General features: G+C 41.2%; 1 protein-coding gene across 2 annotated transcripts in view; it reads left to right on the top strand.

Annotated features, from left to right (window-relative positions):
* AMBRA1 (autophagy and beclin 1 regulator 1) overlaps positions 1–26002 on the top strand; it is a gene marked incomplete at its 5' end in the record, with an annotated part of 138303 nt that overhangs the window by 34228 nt on the left and 78073 nt on the right. Inside the window, 4 exons of one of the 2 annotated variants that reach the window (XM_081099080.1) lie at positions 12–98; positions 4410–4589; positions 14891–14971; positions 15609–15709. In XM_081099080.1, coding sequence (XP_080955206.1) covers positions 12–98; positions 4410–4589; positions 14891–14971; positions 15609–15709 — 449 coding nt within the window. The remainder of the gene's footprint in view (positions 1–11; positions 99–4409; positions 4590–14890; positions 14972–15608; positions 15710–26002) is intronic. The other variant, XM_081099081.1, reaches the window with a different exon arrangement.

Here is a 26002-nt window from a genome sequence, read left to right as displayed (position 1 = left end):
ATCTCTGCTAGGAGGCTGCTGGAGTCTTCCCTCATTTCATTATCCCGTTATGATGGAGCAGGATCCAGAGAGCACCCAATTTACCCAGACCCAGCGAGGTAAGGCCGAAGTGAGAAATGGCACTAGGTGGGGGGGAGGGGCTGCCCTTGGGGTTGCCAATTGCTGGAAGCCCCATTTTGTGCCTCTCTGGTCCTGGTGCTCTTTTACTCTTGAGTTACAGTTTTGAGACAGGTGGTTCAGGTGATTGGGAAGTATTGCAGGTAAGTGAACAGAACCTCTGGTGACAGAGTTGTGACTGAGCTCTTATCCTTTGGGGCTCATTTCTGTGAATGTGGCACTAGAGGAGGGACCTGGGGAGGCCACTAGCAGAGTCATAGGATAGGATATATTTCTTTCTTCGATCAGTGAGACTGTTGCCATTCAGATGGACAGCCAAAAGGGAAATAAAAGTATTTATTAGTAGGGATATTACCTATAAATTCAAATAGATAAAAAATCCTTCTTGCTCTCATTTGAGAGAGAGTTTAGAATATCAGAAAGCAGAAATCAAGCTCATTTAGTTGTTGAATTTTTTGAGACTGTCTGAAGGAAGAGATGACTGACAAATGGAACTAAATATAACAAGTTGGAACTTCATTAAATGCTTGACTTAATACTGATTAGAAGACATTTGAAAAATTCTTGAAGAAATAAAAAAAATTCAAATGAGTTGAAGATCCGCCCTAACCTGATACTGGTAACTGAGTACCAAGTTTGGAGTGTTTGAGTTGATGAACATTTATAGTGAAAAGCCCTTTGGGGTTGTCACAGCTGGACTTACTGATTGTTAATGATGTAAAGAAGGGATAAGCTGCACTTAGGCAGTGCCAGAGCACATTGTGAGGCTCTGCCCAAAGAAAAGAGTGTTTATAATGTTGGGGTTGGCAAGTTAATACAGGTCACATAAAGCTAAATGAGCTTTGCTCTGGTTTAAGAATTTCAAGTCTGAAAAACCTTTAGACCAAGTTGATTCCAGAGATATTGATTGATCTTGTTGTTGGCACAGCTATGTCATGATGCTGAGCATTCTTTCTGAGATACTAGTGAAAAGGTTCCCCATTATCCTCTTCCTTTGGATTGGCGAATCCAAGGATCAGGGAACATGGGGATTGACGACTTGAAAACAGGTAGATAGCTTGGATGATGATTGAAGCAAGGACATTTATTTTAGTCCGTATAATCGAAAATAACAAGCCCTAAATAAGAAAAGGAATATTTTCACATGAATCAAATACTCTGAAACACTGAGATAGAGAACTTTTTGTAGTTCTCTTAGGATTGCAATGGAAATCTCATTCTCAGAATTTTTAACCTGACAGAGTTTACCAGTAATTCTTAAAGACCATAACTTGTCCTCCTTTTATGTTATTTGTTCCTACTCAGAGCTCTTTATCACAGAAAGTATCATACTTTATACTGTTGATGTTCTCACATTTTCCCTTTGAACACAAAAATTTAAAATTTTTACTTGGAACACTTCAGAGTTTGATGGTTATCCAGCTCTTCAGTGGGAGGAGATTGTTACCTCATTATTGGTGGTTTCATTTATTTTTTCTCTTAGGTTCACCACCCTGTGCACAGTATGTATAGGCCAGAGCCTTTGTGAGACATCTCAGCATTCAGATCCTTAGCTGCCCTCTGGATATCCAAAAGGATAAGGATAGGGATGTATTTGTAGTTAATAATTGTGCCAAGAATCCTTTTTAAAAAATCATTGATGCCTAGTTTTATAGCTTAGGGAATTTCTGTCCTATCCTATATAATAAAAGGCTAATATGCAAATCGACTGAATGACCAGTTGCTATGATGCACACCGACCACCAGGGGGCAGATGCTCACCACAGGAGCTGCCTCCTGATGGTCAGTGTGCTCCCACAGGAGGAGCGTTGCTCAGCCAGAATCCAGGCTCACGGCTGGTGAGCGCAGCAGTGGTGGGGGGAGCCTTTCTTGCCTCCACGGCAGCATTAAGGATGTCTGACTGCCGGCGGGGAGTGGGCCTAAGCCGGCAGTTAGACATCCCCTGAGGGCTCCCAAACTGCGAGAGGGTGCAGGCTGGGTTTAGGGCTCTCTCCCCACTCCCACCCCCCCGCCCCCCTCAATGCACGAGTATTGTGCACGGGCCTCTAGTAGTGAAATAAATAGTTGGGGTTATCTAGTGCTGAGATTGTGCCCCTGCACATGAAATAACAATCTTATTGTCAGCTTCAGCATTATTTCTGCCACTATCACCAATAATATTTGCAAGATTTTCCCATTAGGGTTGGTTATAAACTCAGGAATGAGTGTACTTGTGGTCACTTTTGAGAATCAGTTCCAAAAACAATCTTTATTCTCCTCTTGAAACTTTTTTTACTTTCTTTTCTAGACTGATTGACTTGAGAATTTAGGCAATAATAGTTGATTTCTGCTGGAAGGTTTTTTTTTTAATGTATTTGGTAGATATAGGAACAACTCAATAGTATTGACTTCTATTTGTTGAAAATAGAGGATTCTTGATTGATTTTTGCAAAATGTGTGGAAACAGGCCCAAACGAATAATGAAAGTTCTACAAGTTAAGACTTTTAAGAAATGGTTCTTGTACTCTCATGACCTTGGCCAAAGCATCTGTGCATCCCATGCCCACCCATTGTATAAAGATAGCTATGTAAAGATAATTTGGACTCAGGTGCCAAATGCAGCATCTTGTTTCATAACAGACATTTGAGTTCCAAAGATTGTCAGCTGGCCTGCTTGGGAATCCATTTGATGGTTGGCCACAGGACCACCACCTCTGATGACAGTTATTTGAGAAGTAGCCTCACTTCCTACAGCAGTTGACTCCGGGATCTGAGTCAGTAGATTTATTGAAGATTTGCCCAGAGACTTTGCCAGGGGTAATGAAAGATCAGGCAGCAAGATGTTTGTAAATACTTTTCCTACCATTTGGATATAACTCTTTAATTTCCATTCTCAATCAATTTTTCCAGATTTCCATTTAAAAAAAAAAAAAGATATGCTTTTTTCTTTTTATATTTAAACCTTATATAAGTTCAGGTCCTCAGTAATCCTCATTAGGATTGCTGTGTTTCCTTTTAATTTTTTAATTAAATACAGAAATATATTGTTTATATACATATTAGTATATACGTACCATTCTTCCATTCCTCCCCCCCCCCCCCATTTAAAATTATATTTTAGAGGGCTTTCATGTGTGCAGATAGGGATAATTTGTTCTTTTTAATAGCTGTATAGTGTTTCTTTGTATGGATATAGTTTGTTTCATCTGTTAATGGGCATTTGGGGTGTTTCCCAGGTTTTCATTAATTCTAATCTCTCTGTATCTTTGTATCCTTGTGTGTTTCTGTAGGATAAAATTTCTAGTGGAATTGTTGAGTCAGTGTGTACCTCAGGCAGGTTTTAAGTTTGGAAATTTCTTAGTAATCCTATTAATACTATCATATAAAACATTCTTCTACTGTTTGTCTCTCACACTCTCAGTTAATAGCCTCAAATTATGTAACGATGTGAAAGATGGAGGGAAAACTTGACAAAGAAGGGAATGTGGCAAGTTGTATGGGACACTTGACGTTTTCATGGAATATGAAGATACTAAGCAGCTAGAAGAACGTAGGTCTAGACTGTTTCCTGAGAATAGTCTAGTAAGGGAGAAGAAAAACAATGACTGTTGCCTTCTGTACTGCTCAGTCCCCATGTAGCCTCTGATGCTCTCTTGTAAGACAGAAAAATTTGTTTTTATCCTTTTAGGTTTTTCCAAGTATATTTTACTCTCAGTTTATATCTCTTATTACAAATATCTATGAATAAATTGTTAAAGGAGAGATAAGAAGCTCAAAGAGATTTTAAGGAGCTAGAACAAATCTGGAGCATGTCTGTTTGTTGGAGAAAAAAAGGGTCCTCGTGAAAATGCCTGTACATGCCTTCGTTAGTGATCTCAGGTTTCCTGTCTCCTGGCCGCTTCCTCATCTAAAACGGAAAGAAGAGATGACTTGTTGATGATTGCTGTGATCCCTTTATATCTTATATTTTAGGTATGGATGATTGAGGGAAGGCTGTGAGTCTTAAAGGGGGTCGGTCCCTTAAGAAACTAACAAGAAAAGTCCAGTGTTACTCTCTTGGGAGGGGACAGCTGTTGATCAGATAAGGACTGATTAAACAGTCTCTTTGCCTTATCTCAGAACAGAAACACTGGTGGTAAGCCGATAAGCATATTGTGCAGTACAAACCTCCTGGTGAGTTAAATGCCCTTTATTTTTTATGTCTCCGGATTCGCCTCAGCAGGGAGAAGCCAGGGGAGAACTGGATTTACTGTCTTTCACAGTTTCCCCCACATTAGTGCTAGTTTGTATTTGTCCATCTCTGTCTCTCTCAGATTATCTCCTGCTGCATACTACGCTCAGAGGATGATCCAGTATCTTTCACGGAGAGACAGTATTCGCCAGCGCTCCATGCGCTACCAACAGAACCGGCTTCGCTCTTCCACCTCCTCCTCTTCCTCAGACAACCAGGGTCCATCAGTAGAGGGAACCGACTTGGAATTTGAGGACTTTGAGTAAGTACATACTCAGCTTGCTTTCTTCCCTCTGCTCCCAAGCTGGGAGTGCTTCCAAGTTGGTCACTGTCGGAGCAGCAGTGGTTGACATTCTAGCTTCAAACCTTTAAAGTACTATTTATGAGTAATAGGATGGGGTGAGGGACAGGAGGGTTAAAATGCCCTGGGCACGCCCACCTCTGGCAGTTGGCTGATTCACCAGGATCTGTGGGAAGAGGCAGTCCATTGGGCCCCGGGCCAGACTGGGAGAAGATGGCTGCTGTACTTACTCCCTTTTGTGTGACCAGTGCCTGTGGAATGCATCGTGTGGACTGTGTTCACAACAGGGAGCAGGAGGCTTGGTGTTTCTTTCACTTAAGCAGAGCAGGTATTGAGAGATTAAAAAGAAAATACTCAGATTTTCTAGAACCCTTGATCACACTGGTACTTTGAGGTTTTACTCCTTTACCTAAACTTTCTCACTCTTCCTCCATCCCCAATAAGGATCCTTTGAAAGTTGCCTGTCAGGTTAATGTGGTGGGTTGCGAGGTGATTCCTTCCTCTTCTGGTCTTTTTAGTTGGTAGTTGGGGGACTGGGTGAGCTAAAGGAGCAGGGTCAGCCCAGGCTCCAGAATTCAAGCTCCCCAATTTGACTTCTGGGTTTTGCCTTCCCTGACCTGGTGCTCCTGGCCTTTCTAGCCATTCATTGTTTCCATTCTGAAACAGCTTTTCTGGTTTGTATCGGATTGGACACTGACTTTTGTTTTGATTCCTATTTTTTGGTATTCTCAAACATGTAAAACGAGAGAGAAAAGGGTGTTTAAGTATTTTTTTTTCCTCCTCTTTTACTGGCAGTATTGGACTAGGACAGCCTGTCAGTCATTTTTCTTTTTTCTTCTCTATCCTGACATAGCCTGGTCAGGTCTGGGATCTTAAGAGTTCTTGTCTCCCCTCAACCTTCTGTTCCGTGAGCTGAATGAATAGTCCCCAGGCGCCATCTCACAACAGAGCTTTAGGATGTGTTTGAGCGATATCTTTGCCAGAAAGAACTGAAAAGGTGGGAATACCCTTTGTACCAGTTCACCTTCCTGATGTGATCCTTAAAAGCACACTAGCAATTGTGTACTTGGAAGCAGAAGGCAGACTAACTGGGAGACTCATTTGCCTGAGGAAGATGTAAATGTGGAAGAAAGGCAGGGATGCTGTGAGCACTGTGGTGTGGCCAGCGAAGCAGGCGCGGTGGCCTCCGTCATCGACTGCGAAGAGCCCAGCTACCCTCTGACTCTCAGCACACGTCATTCTTCCTTCCATCCACGCTAGGTGATGGTGGATACACATGGCAGCCGTGAAGGGAAAATGTCTCCATTCCCTCAACCAGGCAGACACCTGTAGTGCAATATGTCCCCCTGTAAATGAGATTATTTTTCCAGCATTGGGTCTATTCAGGGGAGCAGTTACAATGTATCCACCGAGGTTACTGGGACTTAGCGCTGCTCAGAAGCCTCAGTAATCCTGTGTGGCTCAGATTGCCTAGCCCCCTCTCCATGCACGCTTGGAAGGCTGTGTTATCCTCTGCAGTGGTGGGGCGTGGGGCTCATGCCTTTGAGCTGAGTCTTGCCTCGTGACTTGTCCTTCACAATGGAGTTCTGGGTTAGTTTAAAATGTTCTGTTCTCATCTTACCTTCTCTTTCTTCTGCTACCACCTCCTCCCTTTCTCCTTCCTTCCCCCTCGATTTTCCTCTGTCAGACTGCCTCCTCCTCGTGCTCCCCACAGCCCACCTGTGCTCTCACCTCCCCTTGGCTTCAGCGCGACCTGAATTTACATCGCCTCTTCACCTTCCGTGCCCCGACTGACTTAAACTGTTCTTTCCTAGGGGTCTTGTGGTGCTCCCTGGTTACTAACAGTGGGCTGATTTCTCTAATGCCCCGCTAAAAGTCCCTCCCCTTGGTGTTTGCCTTTCTTTTTGGACTGATACAGACGGTAATCTTGTTTTTAATAGCAGCTATGGATTGGTCACCTCAATAGTAGTAGTCTAGGTGTTCTGGTGAAGGGTGTTGCTGGTTGGTCAATGCTCATTTACGTCTGTTCAGTAGGCATCCATCCTTGCCCTCTTCCCCACGCTGTAAACTGAGTGCTGCTTGAGGTTGCTCTTCTTCGCTAAATATCAAAGTACTCTGAGGAGAGTAAGAAATTAGGGAATATGCTAGCGTATTTTAATTTCTCAGCCCCCATCCTTTCCTTTAGTTTTAATAACTAGAAGGAAAATTAGAGGCGTGTATGGCCATATTTGGGGGGGGGGGTGGTAAGTTAGACATGGCTTGAAATCCTGCTAACACACTTAGGTTACCATGAAAAGAAACTGTTCTAGTGAATCTCCTCACCTTCACAGCATATCCTGCTTTTGCCTTTGCCACCCTACTTTGACCTCTTCAGTTTGCTTCCATTTGCTAAGGCTTAGATCATTTTGTCATTCTCTAGCTTGTCCCATCCAGGTTTACAGAGTCCCCAGAAAATGAAGGGGAGCCATTATTCAGACCCATCATTTTGATTCTCTTTCATCATCCATTGAATGAAAGGTATCAGCTATAATTTTCATATGTATACTAACTTAGAACATATAAAACATTTGTAATATATATAAATATATTAATATATATCTTTAAAATTTTGTTTAATCCTTATAATAATCCAATGAGATATTTACTTTTTGTTTTGTTTTTTTTGTTTATTGATTTTCAAAAGAAAGGGAGAGGGAGAGAAACATCAGTGATGAGAGAGAATCATTGATCAGCTGCCTCTTGCATGCTCCCTGCTGGGGATCAAGCCCACTACCCAGGCATATGCCCTTACCAGGAATCTCAAACTGTGACCTCCTGGTTCATAGGCAAATTCCCATTTTCACTTTTACTATCCCTTTGGAAAGAGGGAGGCTTTTGTGAAGCCCAGGTTAAGCGCTATGTCCCAGTAGTTGCTAAAGTCCATAAAAGAGCTAGTGTACGGTATATGACTGTATGTGACTGTATGACTATTGCTTCAGCTATCCTTGCCCCTTCCACGTCTTACCTGTTACTGTAAATGTACTTAATGATCCCAGAATCATCCCTAGCTCATGTCCTTCCTTTCTGACTCTTTGTAACTGCTTCACCTTCTAAGGCAAAAGAGATACCTGAGCTCATGACTGAACTACAGAACCTTCAGATTAGATTAGTCACATATATTTCCACCACACATACCAGCCACTAGGTAATTGCACTCAACCTTTTTTATTTTAATTTTTTATTTACAGTTGACATTCTCAACTTATTAATTGTTGCTAGCACAGAAAAGAACAAATGCTACATCCACAGTTGTGACACTAGGCCAGTGATGGCGAACCTTTTGAGCTCGGCGTGTCAGCATTTTGAAAAATCCTAGCTTAACTCTGGTGCCGTGTCATATAGAGAAATTTTTTGATATTTCCAACCATAGTAAAACAAAGACTTATACTTTTGATATTTATTTTATATATTTAAATGCCATTTAACAAAGAAAAATCAACCAAAAAAATGAGTGTCATAGGTTCGCCGTCACTACACTAGGCTGTACACTGGAAAAACATCTCAGTGAGAATTCTAGTCTTTCAGCCTCATAATGAAATCTCTTTTAAGTCTATTACATTTATTTTCTTAATTCTTCTAATTATCTGGCTCCCTTTACCCAGAAATTCATATTGTGATCTAATGTGCAAAAACGTTTTGTTTGAGAATGACAGTCATTTCTGGGCCCAAGATGGGTTCCTGTTTCTCAGTTTGACATGCTGCAGTACAACATACACATGTATAGGGGAGCATCCTCCAGCCAGGGCTTCTCCTTTTATGGTCCCCTTGCTAGACACCTTCTGGCAAAGAAGTCATTAAAAGGTCTTCTTGGTATATGATGTAGTTGAGGGGTGTTCTGAAGGCTGTCACTCAGCTCTGCCTTCCGATTGGGTGTGGCATAGGGGAAGTTGCTTGTCTTTAGTTCGGAATGTTATATTCTCCATCTTCCCTTTTGGCATAACAGAAATTTAGTTGAGCCATGACAAAGAAAATACGTTAGAAATCAGGTCATACTACTCCTATCATCTGTCATCGAAATCTGACAGCTTTGTGAGACTCATACTTCAAGATCCTGTGGCTGGGAATTCCAGTAGAGCAAAGCCAGATGTGTCCTTGGTAGTACCTGCGCCTGCTCTTTCTTCTATGCCCAGAATTTCTAGAACCCCTGGGGGAGTCAGTGACTACTAATAGCAAATACATAACTTGTAGCCAAGAAAGGGAAGGGTAAATCTTCAGAGGGAAATGTTGTCTATTTTGAAACAGAGTTGCTTTTGTCTCTTCCCTTGACTTACAAAAATAGGCTCTTTAATATTAGAAGTGCAAGAGAGACTCTAAGGAAACACTAATGTTGCTAGAACCTGCTAAAGCAATGATTGGGAATCAGTCATCTAACTACATTTGTTGAGTGGTGGTATTGTACAGAAATTTAAGAAATAGTTCTTAAAATATGATGAGATAAGAAACTGTTCCCTTCCTTTTTACCAGAGAGTTTTAAATAATTTCATTTACTTGATTTTTGTGGTGTTTGATTGTTTTTACAGGGTGGTCTTACAGAAGAGAAATATTTAAGTCTTGAAATAGGGCCTTTCTCTAGTTATACTTAGGAGAAGGTAAATAAACACAGTCATAGAAACATGAAACAGAATGGAATATTTCAGGAATTCCCTTGTTGATTAGTATGGCTAGACTGTAAAGTACAAGATATGTGGCAGACGAGCCTGGAGAGTTAAAGTAGTCCCAGATCTTAGAGAGCCTTCTGTGCCTTGCAAGGGGGGTGAACTTTATTCCGTAGGTGAGAGGGCACCCTTGAAGAGTTGTAGGCTATAGAATAATATGACCGGATTTTTACATAAGTGTCTTACAAGATAGACTGTAACAGATACCACTGAAGTACAGGACAGTGTTGGGGGAGAGTATTTGGGGAGCTGAGAGAAGGCTTCATGGGTTTCAGCTGGGTGTGAAGGCTGCATACCACTTAGATGAATTGGGGTGGAGGATGGGGCTAGGGAAGGAGATTCTAGAAAGGGGGTAGCTTAAAAAGCCCAGAGATAGGAGATTTACAGGGTTTATTTGAGGACCCTGAATAGAGCTATGGAGTGTTTATAATATGAGGGAGAAGATCAGAAAAGTGTGAACTATTTTGGACCTGGCTAAGAAGTTTTTACTTTACTTTTGTCTGGGACATCCGTTAGTCAATGTGTATGTTATAGGCTAACTGACAGCACTGGTTAGGGTGAACTAAAGTGACAAGTATGTGGATGCAGGAAAACCAATTTGAAAGCTGTGGGCAAGTATAGGTGAGAACACATGAGCACTGATAGCTATTGACTAGGGGACAATCCTGGGTTCTAGTTTTGGCTGAGCTTGTGATTTGTTGTTTGTCCTTGGACAAGTCCCTTGCCCAGTCTGGGCCTCAATGTCTGATCAGTTCAATGAGATTAGATTATCTCTGAAGTTTCTTTTAGCACTAAAGTTCTTGGATCTTTGTTGGAGTTAACTATTTTAGGAGAATTTCCCTTACATGCAGCAGACATAGAATAATGAAAAGTCTCAGAAAAGTGAGGGAGACTTCATGAGGATTAGAAATAGGATATCTGGTACCTGTAGCACCCCTAAATATTTATAAAATATATGCCTACCTGAAGTCTAGCTCTTTACTGAGGATTTTGAGCCTATTGCTTAGAAACATAATATTGTTTGGCAGTTTTAGAATTAGTACTCTTTCTGTGCAAGTAAAATATATATGAATATTTATTATGAAGAATGCAAAAGAGAAAGAAAATGGACTGTGTCTGGATTGTGCCTGGGTTTAGAATGGGAAAATACAGAAGGAAAGAATTAAACAATCAAGACAGGAGAAGGGGGAAAGGAGGACATACCCTTAGAGATACATGTATTTTTTTAACATAAAATGCACAATAGGAATATGATTTTCATAATGTTTGCAATAAAATTAAAGGTAGAATAAGCAGGGAGAGGAATTTGTTAATAGTAATTATCTGTTGTGTCACTATTCCTTGGAGAAAAATTAAGGCTTTGTCGTTCCAAGAGACCTATGCTCCTAGGTGTCCCCTGTGAATGTTTCGGCTGGGACTGTGCCCTGCCCCTAGAAATCGAAGCACTTGCATGTATGCACAGTCTGGCACTAGACTGGGGCTCAGTTCCCATAGCACCCAGGTAAGGAAAGGTCTTGTCCAAGATGACTGCCATCCAGGGACAGGAATGCCAAACAGGCCTTCTTTTGTCTGAAGATTGAGGAGAAGCAAAAGAGCATAGAGAAACAAGTATATATATTTTTAAACAAACATACTTTATTACTGCACACTTTTTCTTTCTTTGTTTTGAATATGTTTTTATTGATTTCAGAGAGAGGAAGAGAGAGATAGAAACATCAATGATGATGAGAGAGAGAATCATTGATTGGCTGCCTTCTGCATACCTCCTGCTGGGGATTGATCCTGAAACCTGGGCATGTGCCCTGACTGGGATTGAACTGTGACCTCCTCATTCCTAGGTTGATGCTCAGCCATTGAACCACACGGACCGACAAGCATTTTTTTAATAGTCTAATTTTCAGCAAAGTCATGTGTGTATTGTCAAGAGGACAATGGCCTTTTGAACTATTTGCTGCAAGAACTTCATTTGTAAAGGCCCGATTCAGAATCATTTGTCACTGAGGAGTAATGACAACCTGACTGTCTGGTCAGGACTCAGACAGAAGTCTGTAGGTGTATTTTTAAATTATAGCCTTTCTCAGGCAATTAATCCCTGGCATTTAGCAGAGGTTGCTGCTGCGTTTCTCTCTTGTTCCAGAGATATATTTTTCTGGTATTCGGTACTTGTCTTAGATGCTTGATTGTTTGAAGGGTGTTTTTTCCCTTATAAAATATTTTACAAGAAAATCTTACATTTTCTCTCTCTCTTCCTCAAATACCCCTTGGAGAGTTAATCAGAGATGCATAGAGTTCAACAACTGGGAAAGCCATTAATGACTCAGTCAGCATCTATCCTGCTGGCTTAAAGGCAGTTTCTAGCTTCTGGCTGATGAGATTGATGAGGATTTCTCTGGTGTCTCCCTGCAAGTGTTTCGGTGGGAAAGTCCTCCTGTGGTGGAGGAAAAGCACCAGCACTCTGATCACTCTGGTCTTCACCTTTATTGTGTGTGTTTGTTTCTGTTAATCCTCAAGAGAGGATATTTTTTCCACTGCTTTTTTAGAGAGAGTGGAAGGGAGGTTGTGACGGGGGAGAGAGAGAGAGAAACATCAACGTGAGAGACACATTGTCTGCTTGTCTCCTGCGCGCGCCTAAACTGGGGCGGGAACTCACAACCCAGGTACGTGCCCTTGACCAGGAATCAAACCTGTGACCCCTCAGTGGATGGGCCAGTGCTTTTACCACTTAGCAGCACTGGCCGGGGCATGGTCTTCACCATTGTTGTTTATTTGATTTAAGCTCCCCTTGAAAGGGCATTAACTATGTTAGGCCCCAGTATTTAGCACTCTCCTCTGTTTCTAAGATAAACCCTCTCTGTAGCTTTCTTTTTTCCACTGTTCATCTATAAAACAACTTCCAATTCACTCCTACTGTCTCTGTCTGACCAGTTTTGCCTCCTTCATCTTATGGAGCCATGCTTCATGCTGATCTTGTACTAGCACTGAAGTGAGTGGCAGAGTCTGTGTAGTTTTCTAAAAAGAACATTATTTTTTAAGTACTTTTAATTCCTTTGCTTTTTTCTTGGAACTTTTACCAATCTTCCTGTCCCCTCCTTCTACTAGTAAGCCACCCCTCCTTCAACCCTCCGCAAATATCCTATGTGTTGAAATTTGTTTCCCCATCTCAACTCCTTATTATTTCTGAATTCTCTCTTCTTTTTAGACTATAAAACCTTTGACACCATACCCATTTCTGTTTTTAAGGTTTTTCTGGTCAGTAAATGCTTATAGGCTGTTTTCTCCTAGATGTCTTTGTTTTTCTCCCATAGGCAGCATCATCTCATTTGTGTGTTTACCGCGTTTCACCTTTTTCTGATCATTCTGGGTCCTATTCTGCCATTTCTCCTTTGCTAGGGTTCTGAGCACTGTCAATTTGAAGTCATTCCTACATTTTATTGAGATGCTACTTAGCTCCTCCTCCATCATTAGTTAAGATGTTAAGCTGAGGACCAGCAAATACATCTCCACTCACTTTGACTGGGGATCGAATCTGCAACCTTGGCATATCAAGGCAATGCTCTAAGAAACTGAGCTACCCAGTGTAATGATGCCTAATGTAACCATCAGATTGAGATGATGTTTGTTTGCTTGTATCTGAGCTGCTGATCTCATTCTTATTTTCATACACACATACACACACACACACACACACACACACACACACACACACATATATATATATATATACATACATACATGGTGTTCCCCAAAACATATACACACATTTTTGAATAATTATAGGCCGTGTTTATTACAATACATTTTATTTAAAAATCGAGCTATCACGTATATATGTATGTATTAATTTTCATATACTAGTATATATATCTTGTCTCTCTTCTGCCTCTTCCTTGATCTATAGAATTTCAAATCAAAGGAATGTATGTAGAGAAAACAATAGTATGCTTTTTCTTTTGGGAAAATAAAAATCAAGTATTGACTTTTAATGGTTCAGCTTCCAGAACCCCTGGTATTGATTTGTCTTTAAATGTTCAGCATCCAATTCCACCAAGATATGAAAACCTTCCTTAGCCTTTTGTTTCTGGCTTGTAAAGCACCCAGTGGTCCATTTGAAAGCCAAAGTGTTGTCTTAATTTTGGTTCCAGGGCCAGTTTGAAGATTATCTTATTAATCAGTCTCTCAGAGGTTCATTTATTTTGTGGAGTTTGGGTAAGCAGCTGATTAACTGCTCGGGCCAGCCAGTGCCCTTTGGCTTGTTGTTCCTTTGATGCATTGGAAACTAAGCCACGTGAAGTCTCTGCCCTCTCTTTTCTTGTAGGAAGCAGTGAAGTACAGTGCAGTGAGCAAGGGCTTCAGAGTCAGATCTTCCTTAAATCCCGCCTCAGCCACTTACTAGTTGTGTGACTTTGGGCACTTATCTCTCTGGTCCTTAGTGTCTTTATCTGTAAAACAGAGCTAATAATATCTTATGGAATAGCTAAAAGTATTAAATGGGATAACACATTAATAACCTTTGTATTAGAATTCAGTAGATATTTTATAAATGGTGGTTATTACAGACGGTAAAGAAAACACCTATACTTTGTTCTTTTTACTCAACTGACCTGACATATTTGTATTGTCAAATAATTCTTTGTCATTGTCCATTTTTCAGCCTTTAAAAGAAAGGACTACTTAATGTCTTTTTTTCACTTATTAGTGTTTTTTTTTCACACCAAGGACCTAAACAGATTCACTGAAAGATAACCATTTTTTGAATGAAATTGATGAGGGAAGTTTTCTTCCTTCAAGATCCCCAAAAGACAAAATTTCTCTTTATCTTTCAACTTAGAAAAAAGTATCCATTCCAGATCCTTTAGAAGATCTAAACCTGGCTTCAGTTTCAGAATCAGCAAAGCTCAGAGATCACATTAATTCCAGAAAAACCTTTCTCCTCAACCACATCCAGCATGGCCAGGGGTGAACCTGAGGAGGGGTGGTGAAGGTAAAGAAGACAGACAAGAGAATACAGTTGGGGCCAGGTAGGATCACTGTGCCTCGATGAGGAAACAGTGACACAGCCTGTAAGCCGAAGCTTTATTTTATAGTCACATCACACAAAGCAAAACAAGGGGAGTGTTCCACATGTTTACATTATTCTTGTGAGAGAGTTTCAAATCTATTTCGTTACTCAAGTCTTATTTTGGCAGCACTTGCTGCACCTCCTACAGTCCATTAGCTACCTAGGAACAAGGGAGGACTATAAGGTCAAGCTTAATTGTGCTGGGAGGGCTCTGCCCTCCAAGCTGGGACTTGTATGTGGCTCTGCCACAGGTCAGTCCAAGGCTTGACCCTATAGTTGCTCCCTATTCTCCTCCTTACTGAAATAAATGCTCCTGGATCATTTAGTTGAGGTACTCCAGAAATAGAGTATATGAATGTGCCACCCAAATTAGTAAGCAGACAGATCACTGATTTCTCTGGGGTCTTCCCCTAGGTGTAGGAATTTAGTTGGGGGATGCTCGTCTTTTGGGCTGGTGGCTGATTCTGCTTTAGTGACTCTCTTACGTGCAGTCTTTTTGCTTCCTCCAGGGACAATGGTGACAGATCCAGGCACCGAGCTCCACGCAACGCCCGGATGTCTGCACCTTCGCTGGGACGCTTTGTACCAAGGTAAGAACTGGAGAGTTAGTCTTTATGAGAGACTTTTATGAAGGAGCCTTTATGAAAGCCTGGGTTTAGTTTTTAAACCTACTTTTTGATCTTTGAACTGTCCACATCTGGAATTACTTTCTAGTGAGTCTATGGTCCAGCCCTGCCACCTAAAGACTTGACAGGAGATGATTGGCCACAGTAAAAAGAGATAGAATAGTGGTAGTGGGAGCATCCTGTTCAAGAATAAAAGCCCTGGGAAACTTTAGAAGAAAGATCAAGAAGGAGGTACAATTCTGTGAACGTACAAATCCTAGGAATTTTTACTCCACTCTGGGCTTCTGTGGATTCCTAGGTCTAGTGCAAACTCATTAGTCAACAGAGCCAAATATCAACAGTACGACGATTGAAATTTCTTTTGAGAGCCAAATTTTTTAAACTTAAACTATATAGGTAGGTACATTGTTATTAACTTAATTAGGGTACTCCTGAGGCTTAGGAAGAGCCACACTCAAGGGGCCAAAGAGCCGCATGTGGCTCTTGAGCCGCAGTTTGCCAACCATGGGTCTAGTGGATTCGTTAGCATTGATTCATAGTATATCTCCCTTGTTTTATGGTCGTCTTTAGTAGGCTTTTCACATGTGATTCCTTCTTGTAGGCGTTTCTTGCTGCCTGAGTACTTGCCTTATGCTGGGATTTTTCATGAACGTGGACAGCCTGGCTTGGCTACTCACTCTTCTGTTAACAGGGTCCTGGCAGGTAAGGAAATGTTTCTTTGGATTATGAAAATTTGAAGTGGCAGGGAGCCAGGTAAGACGTTCCCCTCCTTTACTTATATTGGTTTGACAGCATCTTGCTACCTGGACAAAAACTCTGTTTTGTGGTGTTGTACTCAGTTCCTTATTTCAAGGCTAGGAACTGCAAGATTAAAGAAAATTGTTTCTCTTGCATATTTCTACTTCCTTCAGACATCTTTCAAATTCCCCCTCCCATTTAAACCATTTTTTTTCTCTTAATTTAGCAATTAAATTCTGGCTATTGAATGATAGCAGTGTCTTATTCAAGTTTCAGTTGGTGAGATACTCCTGAGCCAGAGCCTGTGATTTAATTAGGGGCTTAATGCACACCTCTCCTACCCTTTGCTACTGGCAGCACATGGACACTGTGGAATCTTCCAAGAAAGGAGGAGAGACCCATAGAGCTGGCTCAGAAATCTCCACAGAACAGAAGAGGCAGTTTTATGTGGCTGAATAGCTTAGTGACAGGGACTAAGATGCATGGTGCAACTGGGCTCTGAGACATAGTGTGTGCTGCTGCTTCTGGGCAGTCTGAAGAAGAAACTAGCAGAATTCTTTTTTTTTTCCTGACAAAGGTTATTTCTCCATCACACTCTTTTCCTCCATTCCCATCACGTCCACTGCCAACTTGTAATTTATGTATGTAAAGGCATAAAAGGTTTAAAAATCAAGTCATGCCCTGGCCAGTGTCTTTCAGTTGGTTGAGTGTCATCCCATTTTTCACTCTCCCTTCCTCTCTCTAAAAATCAATAAAATATTTTTAAAGTCAGGGCATTATATCTTTACTTTTTTTTAAAGTATATCTTTCATAAGCAATGCTTACGTTTTGGAAAATCTGGGCCACATGAAGGTTAAAGGTAGGGATCTGTATGTGAGCCAGTGGCACTGTCAGGTGGGAGGATGTGACTTTTCTTTTTTTTTAATTTCAGAGAGCAAAGAAGAGGGAGAGAGAAAAACATCAATGATGATAAGAGAATCATTGATTGGCTGCCTCCTGCACCCCACACACTGGGGATGGAGCCCGCCACCTGGGCATGTGCCCTGACCAGGAATCGAACCATGACCTCCTGGTTCATAGGTCAATGCTCAACCACTGAGCCATGCTGGTTGGGCTCCATTGATTTTTAGAGAGAGGGAAAGACAGAGAGAAATATCGATGAGAGAGAAACACATCAATTGATTGCCTCCTGCACGAGCCCTGACCAGGGCCCAGGCCTGGGAGGAGCCTACAGTCAAAGTATGTGCCCTTCACTGGAATCGAACCTGGGACCCTTCAGTCTGTAGGCTGACGCTCTATCCACTGAGCCAAACCGGCTAGGGTGAGAAGGTGATTTCTAATGAATTGCTATGACAGCTGAAAGGCATGGGATCTGGCCTCCCCTGAGCAGTATCCTTGACCAAACGTCAAGGCCTAGAATTCCCAGTAATATCTGTGCTTTCTCTGTTGGAGACCAGGACTTCGTAGGCCCAGGCGTGGCCAGAAGCATACTACACCATGGTCTACTGACAGCCTCATCTGAGGAGGTTTCTGGCCCGAGTTGTAAACAGATCCCATGGCTCTGCTTCTTGCTTGTGGCTTCGGGTGGGGACATGTGGAAGCTCTGCGCTGGCAGATAATCACTTGCTGCCAGACAGCACTATGGGGCTCTTCTCCCCCTTCTTTGTTCCAGGCGTCTGCCTCCACCACCCCACACAGCGCCTCCTGCTCCTCTGCTGCTGGAGAAATCTCTGTTTCCTGGCATTTAGTTTTTTTGGAACAGCTGTATGTTGTTTTTTCTTCTTTTGATTTAATACCTCTACCTTCATTTTCTGTTCCTTACTTTATGCCCAGAGGTCTGACCCGAAGTGACCCAATTTCACTTATGGATACATTTGAATATTGGGGTTGTGTTCCAGCAGCCAGTTGTTTCTATTAAGAAACATTCTCTAACAAAGATACAAAGGGCCACGAGGGGAAGGAAATCTAGATTTTTTCAGAATCTCACTCCTGAGTTAGATTAGCAGATGGTTTCCATTCATAATTAAACTAGCTTCTCCCATCCTCTCAAGATACATTTTGCAGAGTGCCCATTGCCCTTTTCTTAAAAGCCTTCATTTTTTGTAGATATTTGGATGTCTCTTCCAGTTTTTATTGACAATTGTCTTACCTTTTACTTCTGTTGAGAAAAGCCCAATAATAACAACAACAGCAACCAAAGAAAGCCCAACATTGAGTGCTTGCTGTATACGAAACCATAGGGAGTGATTTATTTATTTTTTAAAAAATCAATATTTTATTGATTTTTTTATAGAGAGGAAGGGAGAGAGATAGAGAGTTAGAAACATCCATGAGAGAGAAACATCCATCAGCTGCCTCCAGCACACCCCCCACTGGGGATGTGCCCGCAACCAAGGTACACGCCCCTGACCGGAATCAAACCTGGGACTCTTTAGTCCACAGGCCGACGCTCTAGCCACTGAGCCAAACTGGTCAGGGCAATAGGGAGTGATTTAAGTGCTTTTTCCCAGTAATTTCATCTCTCACAGTAATCCTGAGATGAGTGCTGTTATCTAACAATAAAGAAAACTAAAAACCTAGAAGGTTGACTTGCCCAAAGTAGTGAAGCTGGTAGAAGAGCCAGAACTGAACCAGGCAGTGAGACTCCAGAGATTCCTAATCTGCCTCCCCACAGTTACTTTAAAGGACAAAGCATCAAAATAGCATTCTTTTTCCAGGATCTTACTCTGGAACAGAGAAAACACCCCCAGGGAACTTGCTGACCTTCAGGGTTTTTCTTATTCATTTTAGTTCCTCTATAGGTATACATACCTTGTAAATATTGTGTTTTAATTTCAGACCACCTTAATAAAGTGAGTTGTAATCTTTTTGTTGGTAGAGGGTCATGACTTCAACTTATTTTTTTTAAAAAAGGGGCAACAACTGTGAAGCATAATAAAGCAAACTAAGCACAATAAAATGAAGTATGCCTGTATTTTAAGTGGCTTTTAGACATAGCTTTCTATGAATACAGCAGTGCTTGCTGAGGAAAATCTTATGTAACAGCCCTTTTCCCGAGCCTTTGTGCCCTCCTAGACACAGATGTTTTATTAAACTTGTGATCATGTAATATCACTGATAAAATAATGGCTTTTGAAGCAAAAGACAAATTGGCCTTTTAGCAGTAAGCACTCTCAATTTTTATGGTAAGGTACTTCCTCTTGTATGATTTGGAATGAGGTTGTGATGGTCTCAGAATAATTATGTTCAGCAGATATTTGTTCTGCACCCATGTGCCAGGTACTCCTCTAGGCTACCAGAGTGAATATGACCCCTGGCCTCCTGTAGCTCAAAGTCTGGGCAGTTGGCCATGTCCCAGTCTCGCTGTTTGCTTAGCTCCAAACATAAAGCAAAACTTTGTGTGGTGAGTGGCTTTTTGCAAGGATGAAGCATGGAAATTTGACAGACCTGCAGGACAAAAGCATATAAACACCTGTAATTTTAGGAGGCATGACCAGTACTATGGTAGCAAATGAGTCTCCAGTGGACCCTAGCCATTCGAAATCAACAAAAATGGATTTGTAGAAAATTAAGATCCATTCTTCCCACTTCCTCCCATAAGAGCCTACTACAGAGAAGTGTTTTGATAGTCTGTGAATGTTCATCTCTTCTACCTATCTTGATCCATTCCCCACAATTCTGTAGGTTCCTGATGGCCTCCAGTACCTATCAACCCACCTCATGCCCCTTCTTCAGAATGTAAATTCTGAACCTGTACTTAAAGGGGTATAAATACATTTAAAGCTACTGAACTCTACCAGGTATATTTTTGCGGAAACACACAAAAATCTGAAGAGCTCCCCCTGCTGACTTTTTAGCAGACAGCTCTAGCTCTGTCATAACAGCAACTGATAATAAAGAAGGAAGTGAAGTTAATGCTGCCTACTACGAGCTAGGTACTGTTCTAATGCTTTCCCAATCATTATCTCCTGTAATCATTGTAACAAACCTGTGAAGTAGATGGTGCATTTCCATTCTACAGGGAAGAAGACTGAGTTTCAGAGAAGTTATGTCACTTGCACAGTGTAACACAGGGAGAGGTAGTAGTCCTGGAACTTTAAACCAGGTTGGTCTGTCTGACTTATAACAACTCTGTTCTGTCTTCTGTGCCATGTTTTAACTGAGTTCAAGTAGGGAGTACCTGCCAAAATGTTAAGCTTATAATATTTTCCTGCATGTTTGAGGTTCATAAAACTGAAATGAGAAGCCCTGGCATTTGACATATTCCTGGTAATTACTGGAAGAACAAAAATCTTCTGAAGGCTTGGGACCTGGGTAATGTAGGGTATTAGATATCTGGCCTGCCTAATCTTTTTGACTTTCATCCTAATGAGCATCTGCTCCCAGCAGATGGTTGGCCTGATGTACTTAATTGAGTATTTTGATTAAAACCAATGGGAAGTGTCAGTGTTTTCTTGTTCTTACCCACAGGTCATTGGGGCCTGGTCGAGTGTCCTGGGCTAGCAATGGCTTTGTGCCCAGCCATTCTAATTTCTCTTAGATTTCTTTTTCGATCCAGTAGACAATACACATTCTAAACCTGTACTTAAAGAGGTATAAAAACATTTAAAGCTAATGGAACTCTACAAAGTATATTTTAGGAGTGTTTTAGGAGTATGTTCTTCAGTTTTTCACATACTTTTGAATTTCTTAAATTTTCTTGTGTTGTAGCCGAGACCGGTTTGGCTCAGTGGATAGAGCGTCAGCCTGCGGACTGAAAGGTCCCAGGTTCGATTCCGGTCAAGGGCATGTACCTGGGTTGAGGGCACATCCCCAGTGGGGAGTGTACAGGAGGCAGCTGGTCGATGTTTCTCTCTCATCGATGTTTCTAACTCTCTATCTCTCTCCTTTCCTCTCTGTAAAAACTCAATAAAATATATTAAAAAAAAATTAAAAAAAAAAATTTTTCTTGTGTTGTTGATTTCTTATGTATTTTCATTGTCCAGGCAGCCTTCTGTTTGTTGCCTGTGTGGGTAAGACAGACCTACCTCTTTTGCAAGAATTGACTTTTCCTTGTTAACTTTATTTTTTTTTTATTTTAGTAAATCTTTATTGTTCAGATTATTACATTTGTTCCTCTTTTTTCCCCCCCATAGCTCCCCTCCACCCAGTTCCCACCCCACCCTCTGCCCTTACCCACCCACTGTCCTCATCCCTAGGTGCACAATTTTTGTCCAGTCTCTTCCCGCATCTCCCACACCCCTTTCCCCACGAAGAATATGAGTCCATTCCCTTTCTATGCCCCTAATTCTATTATAACCACCAGTGCATTCTGTTCATCAGATTATTTATTCACTTGATTCTTAGATTCACTTGTTGATAGATGCATATTTGTTGTTCATAATTAGTATCTTTACCTTTTTCTTCTTCCTCTTCTTAAAGGATACCTTTCAGCATTTCATATAATACTGGTTTGGTGGTGATGAACTCCTTTAGCTTTCCTTGTCTGTGAAGCTCTTTATCTGACCTTCAATTCTGAATGATAGCTTTGCTGGATAAAGTAATCTTGGTTGTAGGTTCTTGGCATTCATCACTTTGAATATTTCTTGCCACTCCCTTCTGGCCTGCAAAGTTTCTGTTGAGAAATCAGCTGACAGTCGTATGGGTATTCCCTTGTAGGTAACTGAGTTTCTTTCTCTTGCTGCTCTTAAGATTCTCTCTTTGTCTTTTGCTCTTGGCATTTTAATTATGATGTGTCCTGGTGTGGTCCTCTTTGTATTCCTTTTGTTGGGGTTCTCTGCGCTTCCTGGACTTGTAAGTCTATTTCTTTCACCAGGTAGGGGAAGTTTTCTGTCATTATTTCTTCAAATAGGTTTTCAATATCTTGCTCTCTCTCATCTTCTGGCACCCCTATAATTCTGATGTTGGTACGCTTGAAGCTGTCCCAGAGGCTCCTTACACTATCTTCGTATTTTCGGATTCTTTTTTCATTTTGCTTTTCTGGTTGGGTGTTTTTTGCTTCTTCGCATTTCAAATCTTTGCCTTGATTCTTGCGCTCCTCTGGTCTGCTGTTGGGAATCTGTATAATATTCGTTATTTCAGTCCGTGTATGCTTAATTTCTAGTTGGTTCTTTATCATAACATCGAGGGTCTCATTAGATTTCTTGAGGATCTCAGTAACTTTATCGGCGGCTTCTAGACAATTCTTGAGAGACCTTAAAAGTGTGGTTCTGAACTCAGTATCCTCCATTGACAGTTTTGTCCTGTTTCTTTGTCTCCGCATTTTTTATGCTTTCTTGGTGCACCCCCTAGTGGTCTTTGTGCGCAGTCCTGTTGTAGTTAAGCCTTGATTGTTGTAGTTAATACTAGGGGGATTTGACCTCCAGGCCAACTGGCTGTGAGAATCCAACTTTATTTTTTTATATCTTTTGCCCCTCTTATCTCTTTTAGAAACACAAGTCCTCTCTTAGATGTCCCCACTTCCCTGGTACTTTAAGGAATTACTTCCAGGAGGCCTGTCTAATCTATTTTGGCCAACTAGGTGGGCATTGGGGCCTTGGGCTTGCCAACTTTTAGGAATTAGCCTGGTTTTTCAACTTAATATCATAGGTCTCTAATACAACAAACTACTTAATTACTATATATCAGATCTTCACTTGAACTGGCAAATCTGGGTAAGATGAATAGTAGTGGACACAATTAAAAGGCATCATGTTATACTTAAATGAATATGGACAGAAATGAATAATAATTCTGGTGTTGGACCCTTTATCTGCATGTTCTGTGCCTCTCTCTTATCCAGTAGCCAGGCAAGTAAAATGAGTGGCACATTCCAACTCAACATCAAGTAAGATGGCTGTTTATAAATCCCAGATAAATGGACAATTTTTGGTGGTGGTACTAGCTAGTGCTGCTTTAATAATTAACTCTATTACCTTTCATTCTGCTCCAGTGATGAGAGTGAAGGCGATAAGGGGGCTGGCTTGGTTGCCTGGGAAACAGAAGTAAATGCATCACTCCTCCCAGAGAGCTTTATAGTACTCAAGGCCTTTTACTTATATTACTTATTTGGTGTCTACCAACCACTGGAGCATCAATGTCCTCTTCACCTAAACTCTTTACTACATCTCCATATGCCATATAGTACACACTGCTAGTGAGAGGTGTGCTTATTGAGAAACTGGGGCCCAGTTTCTAAGCTGAATTGCATGTGCTACTTTGGCTTTCCTACAGAAGACTATTGGGCTAATGAACATTTCTGTTCCTTTTGTATTATGTGACTGAGTTTGTGTGTGTGTGTGTGTGTGTGTGTGTGTGTGTGTGTGTGGGTTTTTTTTTTTTATGTGACTACGTTTTTATGTGCCTTTGTCCATCCTCCTTTCTCCCTCCTGGAAATTTCCTCTTGATCTTTCCCCATGGAAGCTTTACACCCTTACCCTTTTTGTACTGTCACTTTGAAATGTATGTAGCACTTTCTAAAGGCTTAGCATTTTCCAGGGCACTTGGGTCTTATAAAAGAACTAAATGGTTCTGCCCTTAGGGAGTTTACAGTCTAGCCAGGGAGTGGCCTGCTTTCTATGTTTTGTTTTGGCCCTGCCACTAAAACTTTAATAATTCCCCTGAGACTTTAACTGCCAATCCTGATAGAATAGCTAAGGGGGCACAACTCAAACCTGGGCTTGGACCAGGGACTTACGTCTTTTGGAACAGTTTGAAGAAACTCTGTGTCCCCATTCATCTTTCAAGTGGGTCTGTGAGCATGAGGGAGTGGAAGTGGAGCTTGAGGAGGACAGTTGCCATTTGTAATATTGCAGAGTTTGGGCTCTGGAGCCAGACTGTCCAGGTTCAAATAATCATTCTGCTACTTTTTTTAAAATATATTTTTATTGATTTCAGAGAGGAAGGTATAGGGGGAGAGAGAGAGAGAGATATCGATGTGAGAATCATTGATTGGCTGCCTCCTGCATGCCCCCTACTGGGGATTGAGCCCACAACCTGGGCATGTGCCCTTGACTGGAATCAAACCTAGGACCCTTCAGTCTGCAGGCCAACACTCTATCCACTGAGCCAAACCAGCTAGAGCTCTGCTACTTCTTAGCAATGTAATCTTGGTTAATTTATTTTACCTTTTGGGGGACTCTGTGTTGTTGTTTTCATCTGTAAAATGGGTATAAAATTAGTTTCTAGCTTATAGGATTGTTTTGAAGATTAAATGAATTAATATATGTGAGACACTTAAAACAGTATTTTTTTTTTTTGGCATACAAGTGTTCAGTTGATGTTAATTCTTATTGTTATTATACATTTTGAGGGGCGGGGGCAGTGTGAGAGCTATGCCAGTCTCTTTATTGATATCTCATTGTTTTGCCTTTTTCTCCAGTGGTGGTCTTCCTGGGTCCCAAGCAGGGCTGTCTCTCCTTTCTATGTTCAGCGAGTTGAAAAAAACTGGGAGTTTGTACTCTGTGACACCTACAGATGGTAACCTGAATGTTCCTGTGTTGATAGTTTGACAAGCCAATGTGTTCACTCTTGCCTAAGTGGCACCAAGGTGGGAGGAGTAGAGGAGTCACAAAGTTTGCATTTGAAAAACCCTTTTCTGTACTCCACCAGAACCCATGCTGATGAAATAAGCATCCACTCAACAGAACAAGTACAACTATGTAACTATGGCAACATGGGATTCTCAGCGTGTAGTTCCTAGACCAATAACATTAGCATCACTTGGGAACTTGTTACAAATGCACATTTTGGCCCCTACCCCAGATCCACTGAGTCAGGAACTTTGGTTGTGGGGCTCAGGAATTTGTGTTTTAATGAGTCTTTTAAGTGATCCTGGTGCACTTTAAAATTTGAGAAACAGTGGTCTAAATTAATTCATTAAGCTAGGAGCAGAAGCAGAGGAATGGGAAGAGATGACTTGGTAACACATTAGGGGTTGCACATACTAGGAATCCAAGATGTGTTTGTGCTGGTGAGCTGGTGTATAACTCCTCTTAATCCTGAGTTATTAGTAATGGGGAAAATGAATGAATTTGTAATTACTTACAGAGTATTTAGTTGTCATACTAGCCTTTTTGGCTCAATAAGCATTTATTGAGTTTCTGTTGTTTACATGGTTTATTGTTAGGTATAGTATCCAGGTGAAAAAGACATGATCTCTGCTCTCCATCTTCTGAGCAAGCCCATTATGCTAATAAACAGCTGTAGGACAGTGGGCATTGTGCTAAATGGTAAAGTAGAAGTATAAACACAAAGCTGTCTGTGAGAGCTCAGCATCCTGCATTGTTTCTGCAACAGAAAATAGAAGTCCATTAAGCTTCATGTAGATAAACAGACTCTTGTCATCTCTGCTAGGAGAAGTTAACCTATAATTCTTCTAACTTCTTAACCAGTTTCCCACATGTTCCCCATCGTCTTCCTGAAGAAGAAATGTTAACAACCTGGCTGATTTGGCTCAGTGGTTGAGTGTAGGACCCATGATCCAAGAGGTCAGGTTCGATTCCCAGTCAGGGCACAAGCCCTGGTTTCAGGCTCTGTAGGGGACATGCAGGAGTTAGCTGATCAATGTTTCTATCTCTCTAACCCTTTCCTGTCCTCTTTTTCTAAAATCAAGAAAAATATATTTAAAAAAATGCTAACATCAACATGTCTGAATTGAGACCCCTTGTGCTTCGGTTTCTGTACTCTAGGCTTCCCTAGACCTAGAGTAATCTCAAAGCTTTTTAAGTCCTGTGGTTGTATACCCTTTAGAAATAATGCTTATATTGAAGGTGCCAGCTAACGATGCCTTCTAATCTAAAAGTACCCACTGTAATGCCAGAACCCTTTTACTTCTCTCTACTTAGGTTATGCTTAGTATGTGCTTTGACATATTTTGCAACCCACAGAACAAATGACACAACAATATAGAAATCTACAGAAGAGATATGAGGAAAGAAAAGGCCAAATGTGAGGTCAAAGCCCGTTTTTTTCCAGTGGAGACAGCAGCCAAATCTCCACTTTATTTAAATTAGAAATCTTGTACAAACTCTGAGAAGACTTGCTGCCCTATCTGCTCCATCAGTTTTTACCTAAGTGATCAGTAGGAAGCTAACCCTCCACCTCCTTCTTTTTAAAATTCTGAGCTCACATTAACTTGTCTTTCTCTTTCCCTTTTCATGTCCTCAAGCAGCCTCATTTATTCCAAACGGGCTGGAAATACCATGGGAGCTGGCAGACAGCACCTCTCACCCTCTCTACCAAAGTAGAACCAACCTGTGGGTGTTAATTTCCTTTCTT

Source organism: Myotis nattereri (assembly GCF_964212035.1).
Source record: "Myotis nattereri genome assembly, chromosome: 9".
NCBI lineage: Eukaryota > Metazoa > Chordata > Mammalia > Chiroptera > Vespertilionidae > Myotis > Myotis nattereri.
The sequence above is the reverse complement of the archived record's forward strand: the minus strand, read 5'-3'. Positions and strand labels throughout refer to the sequence as shown.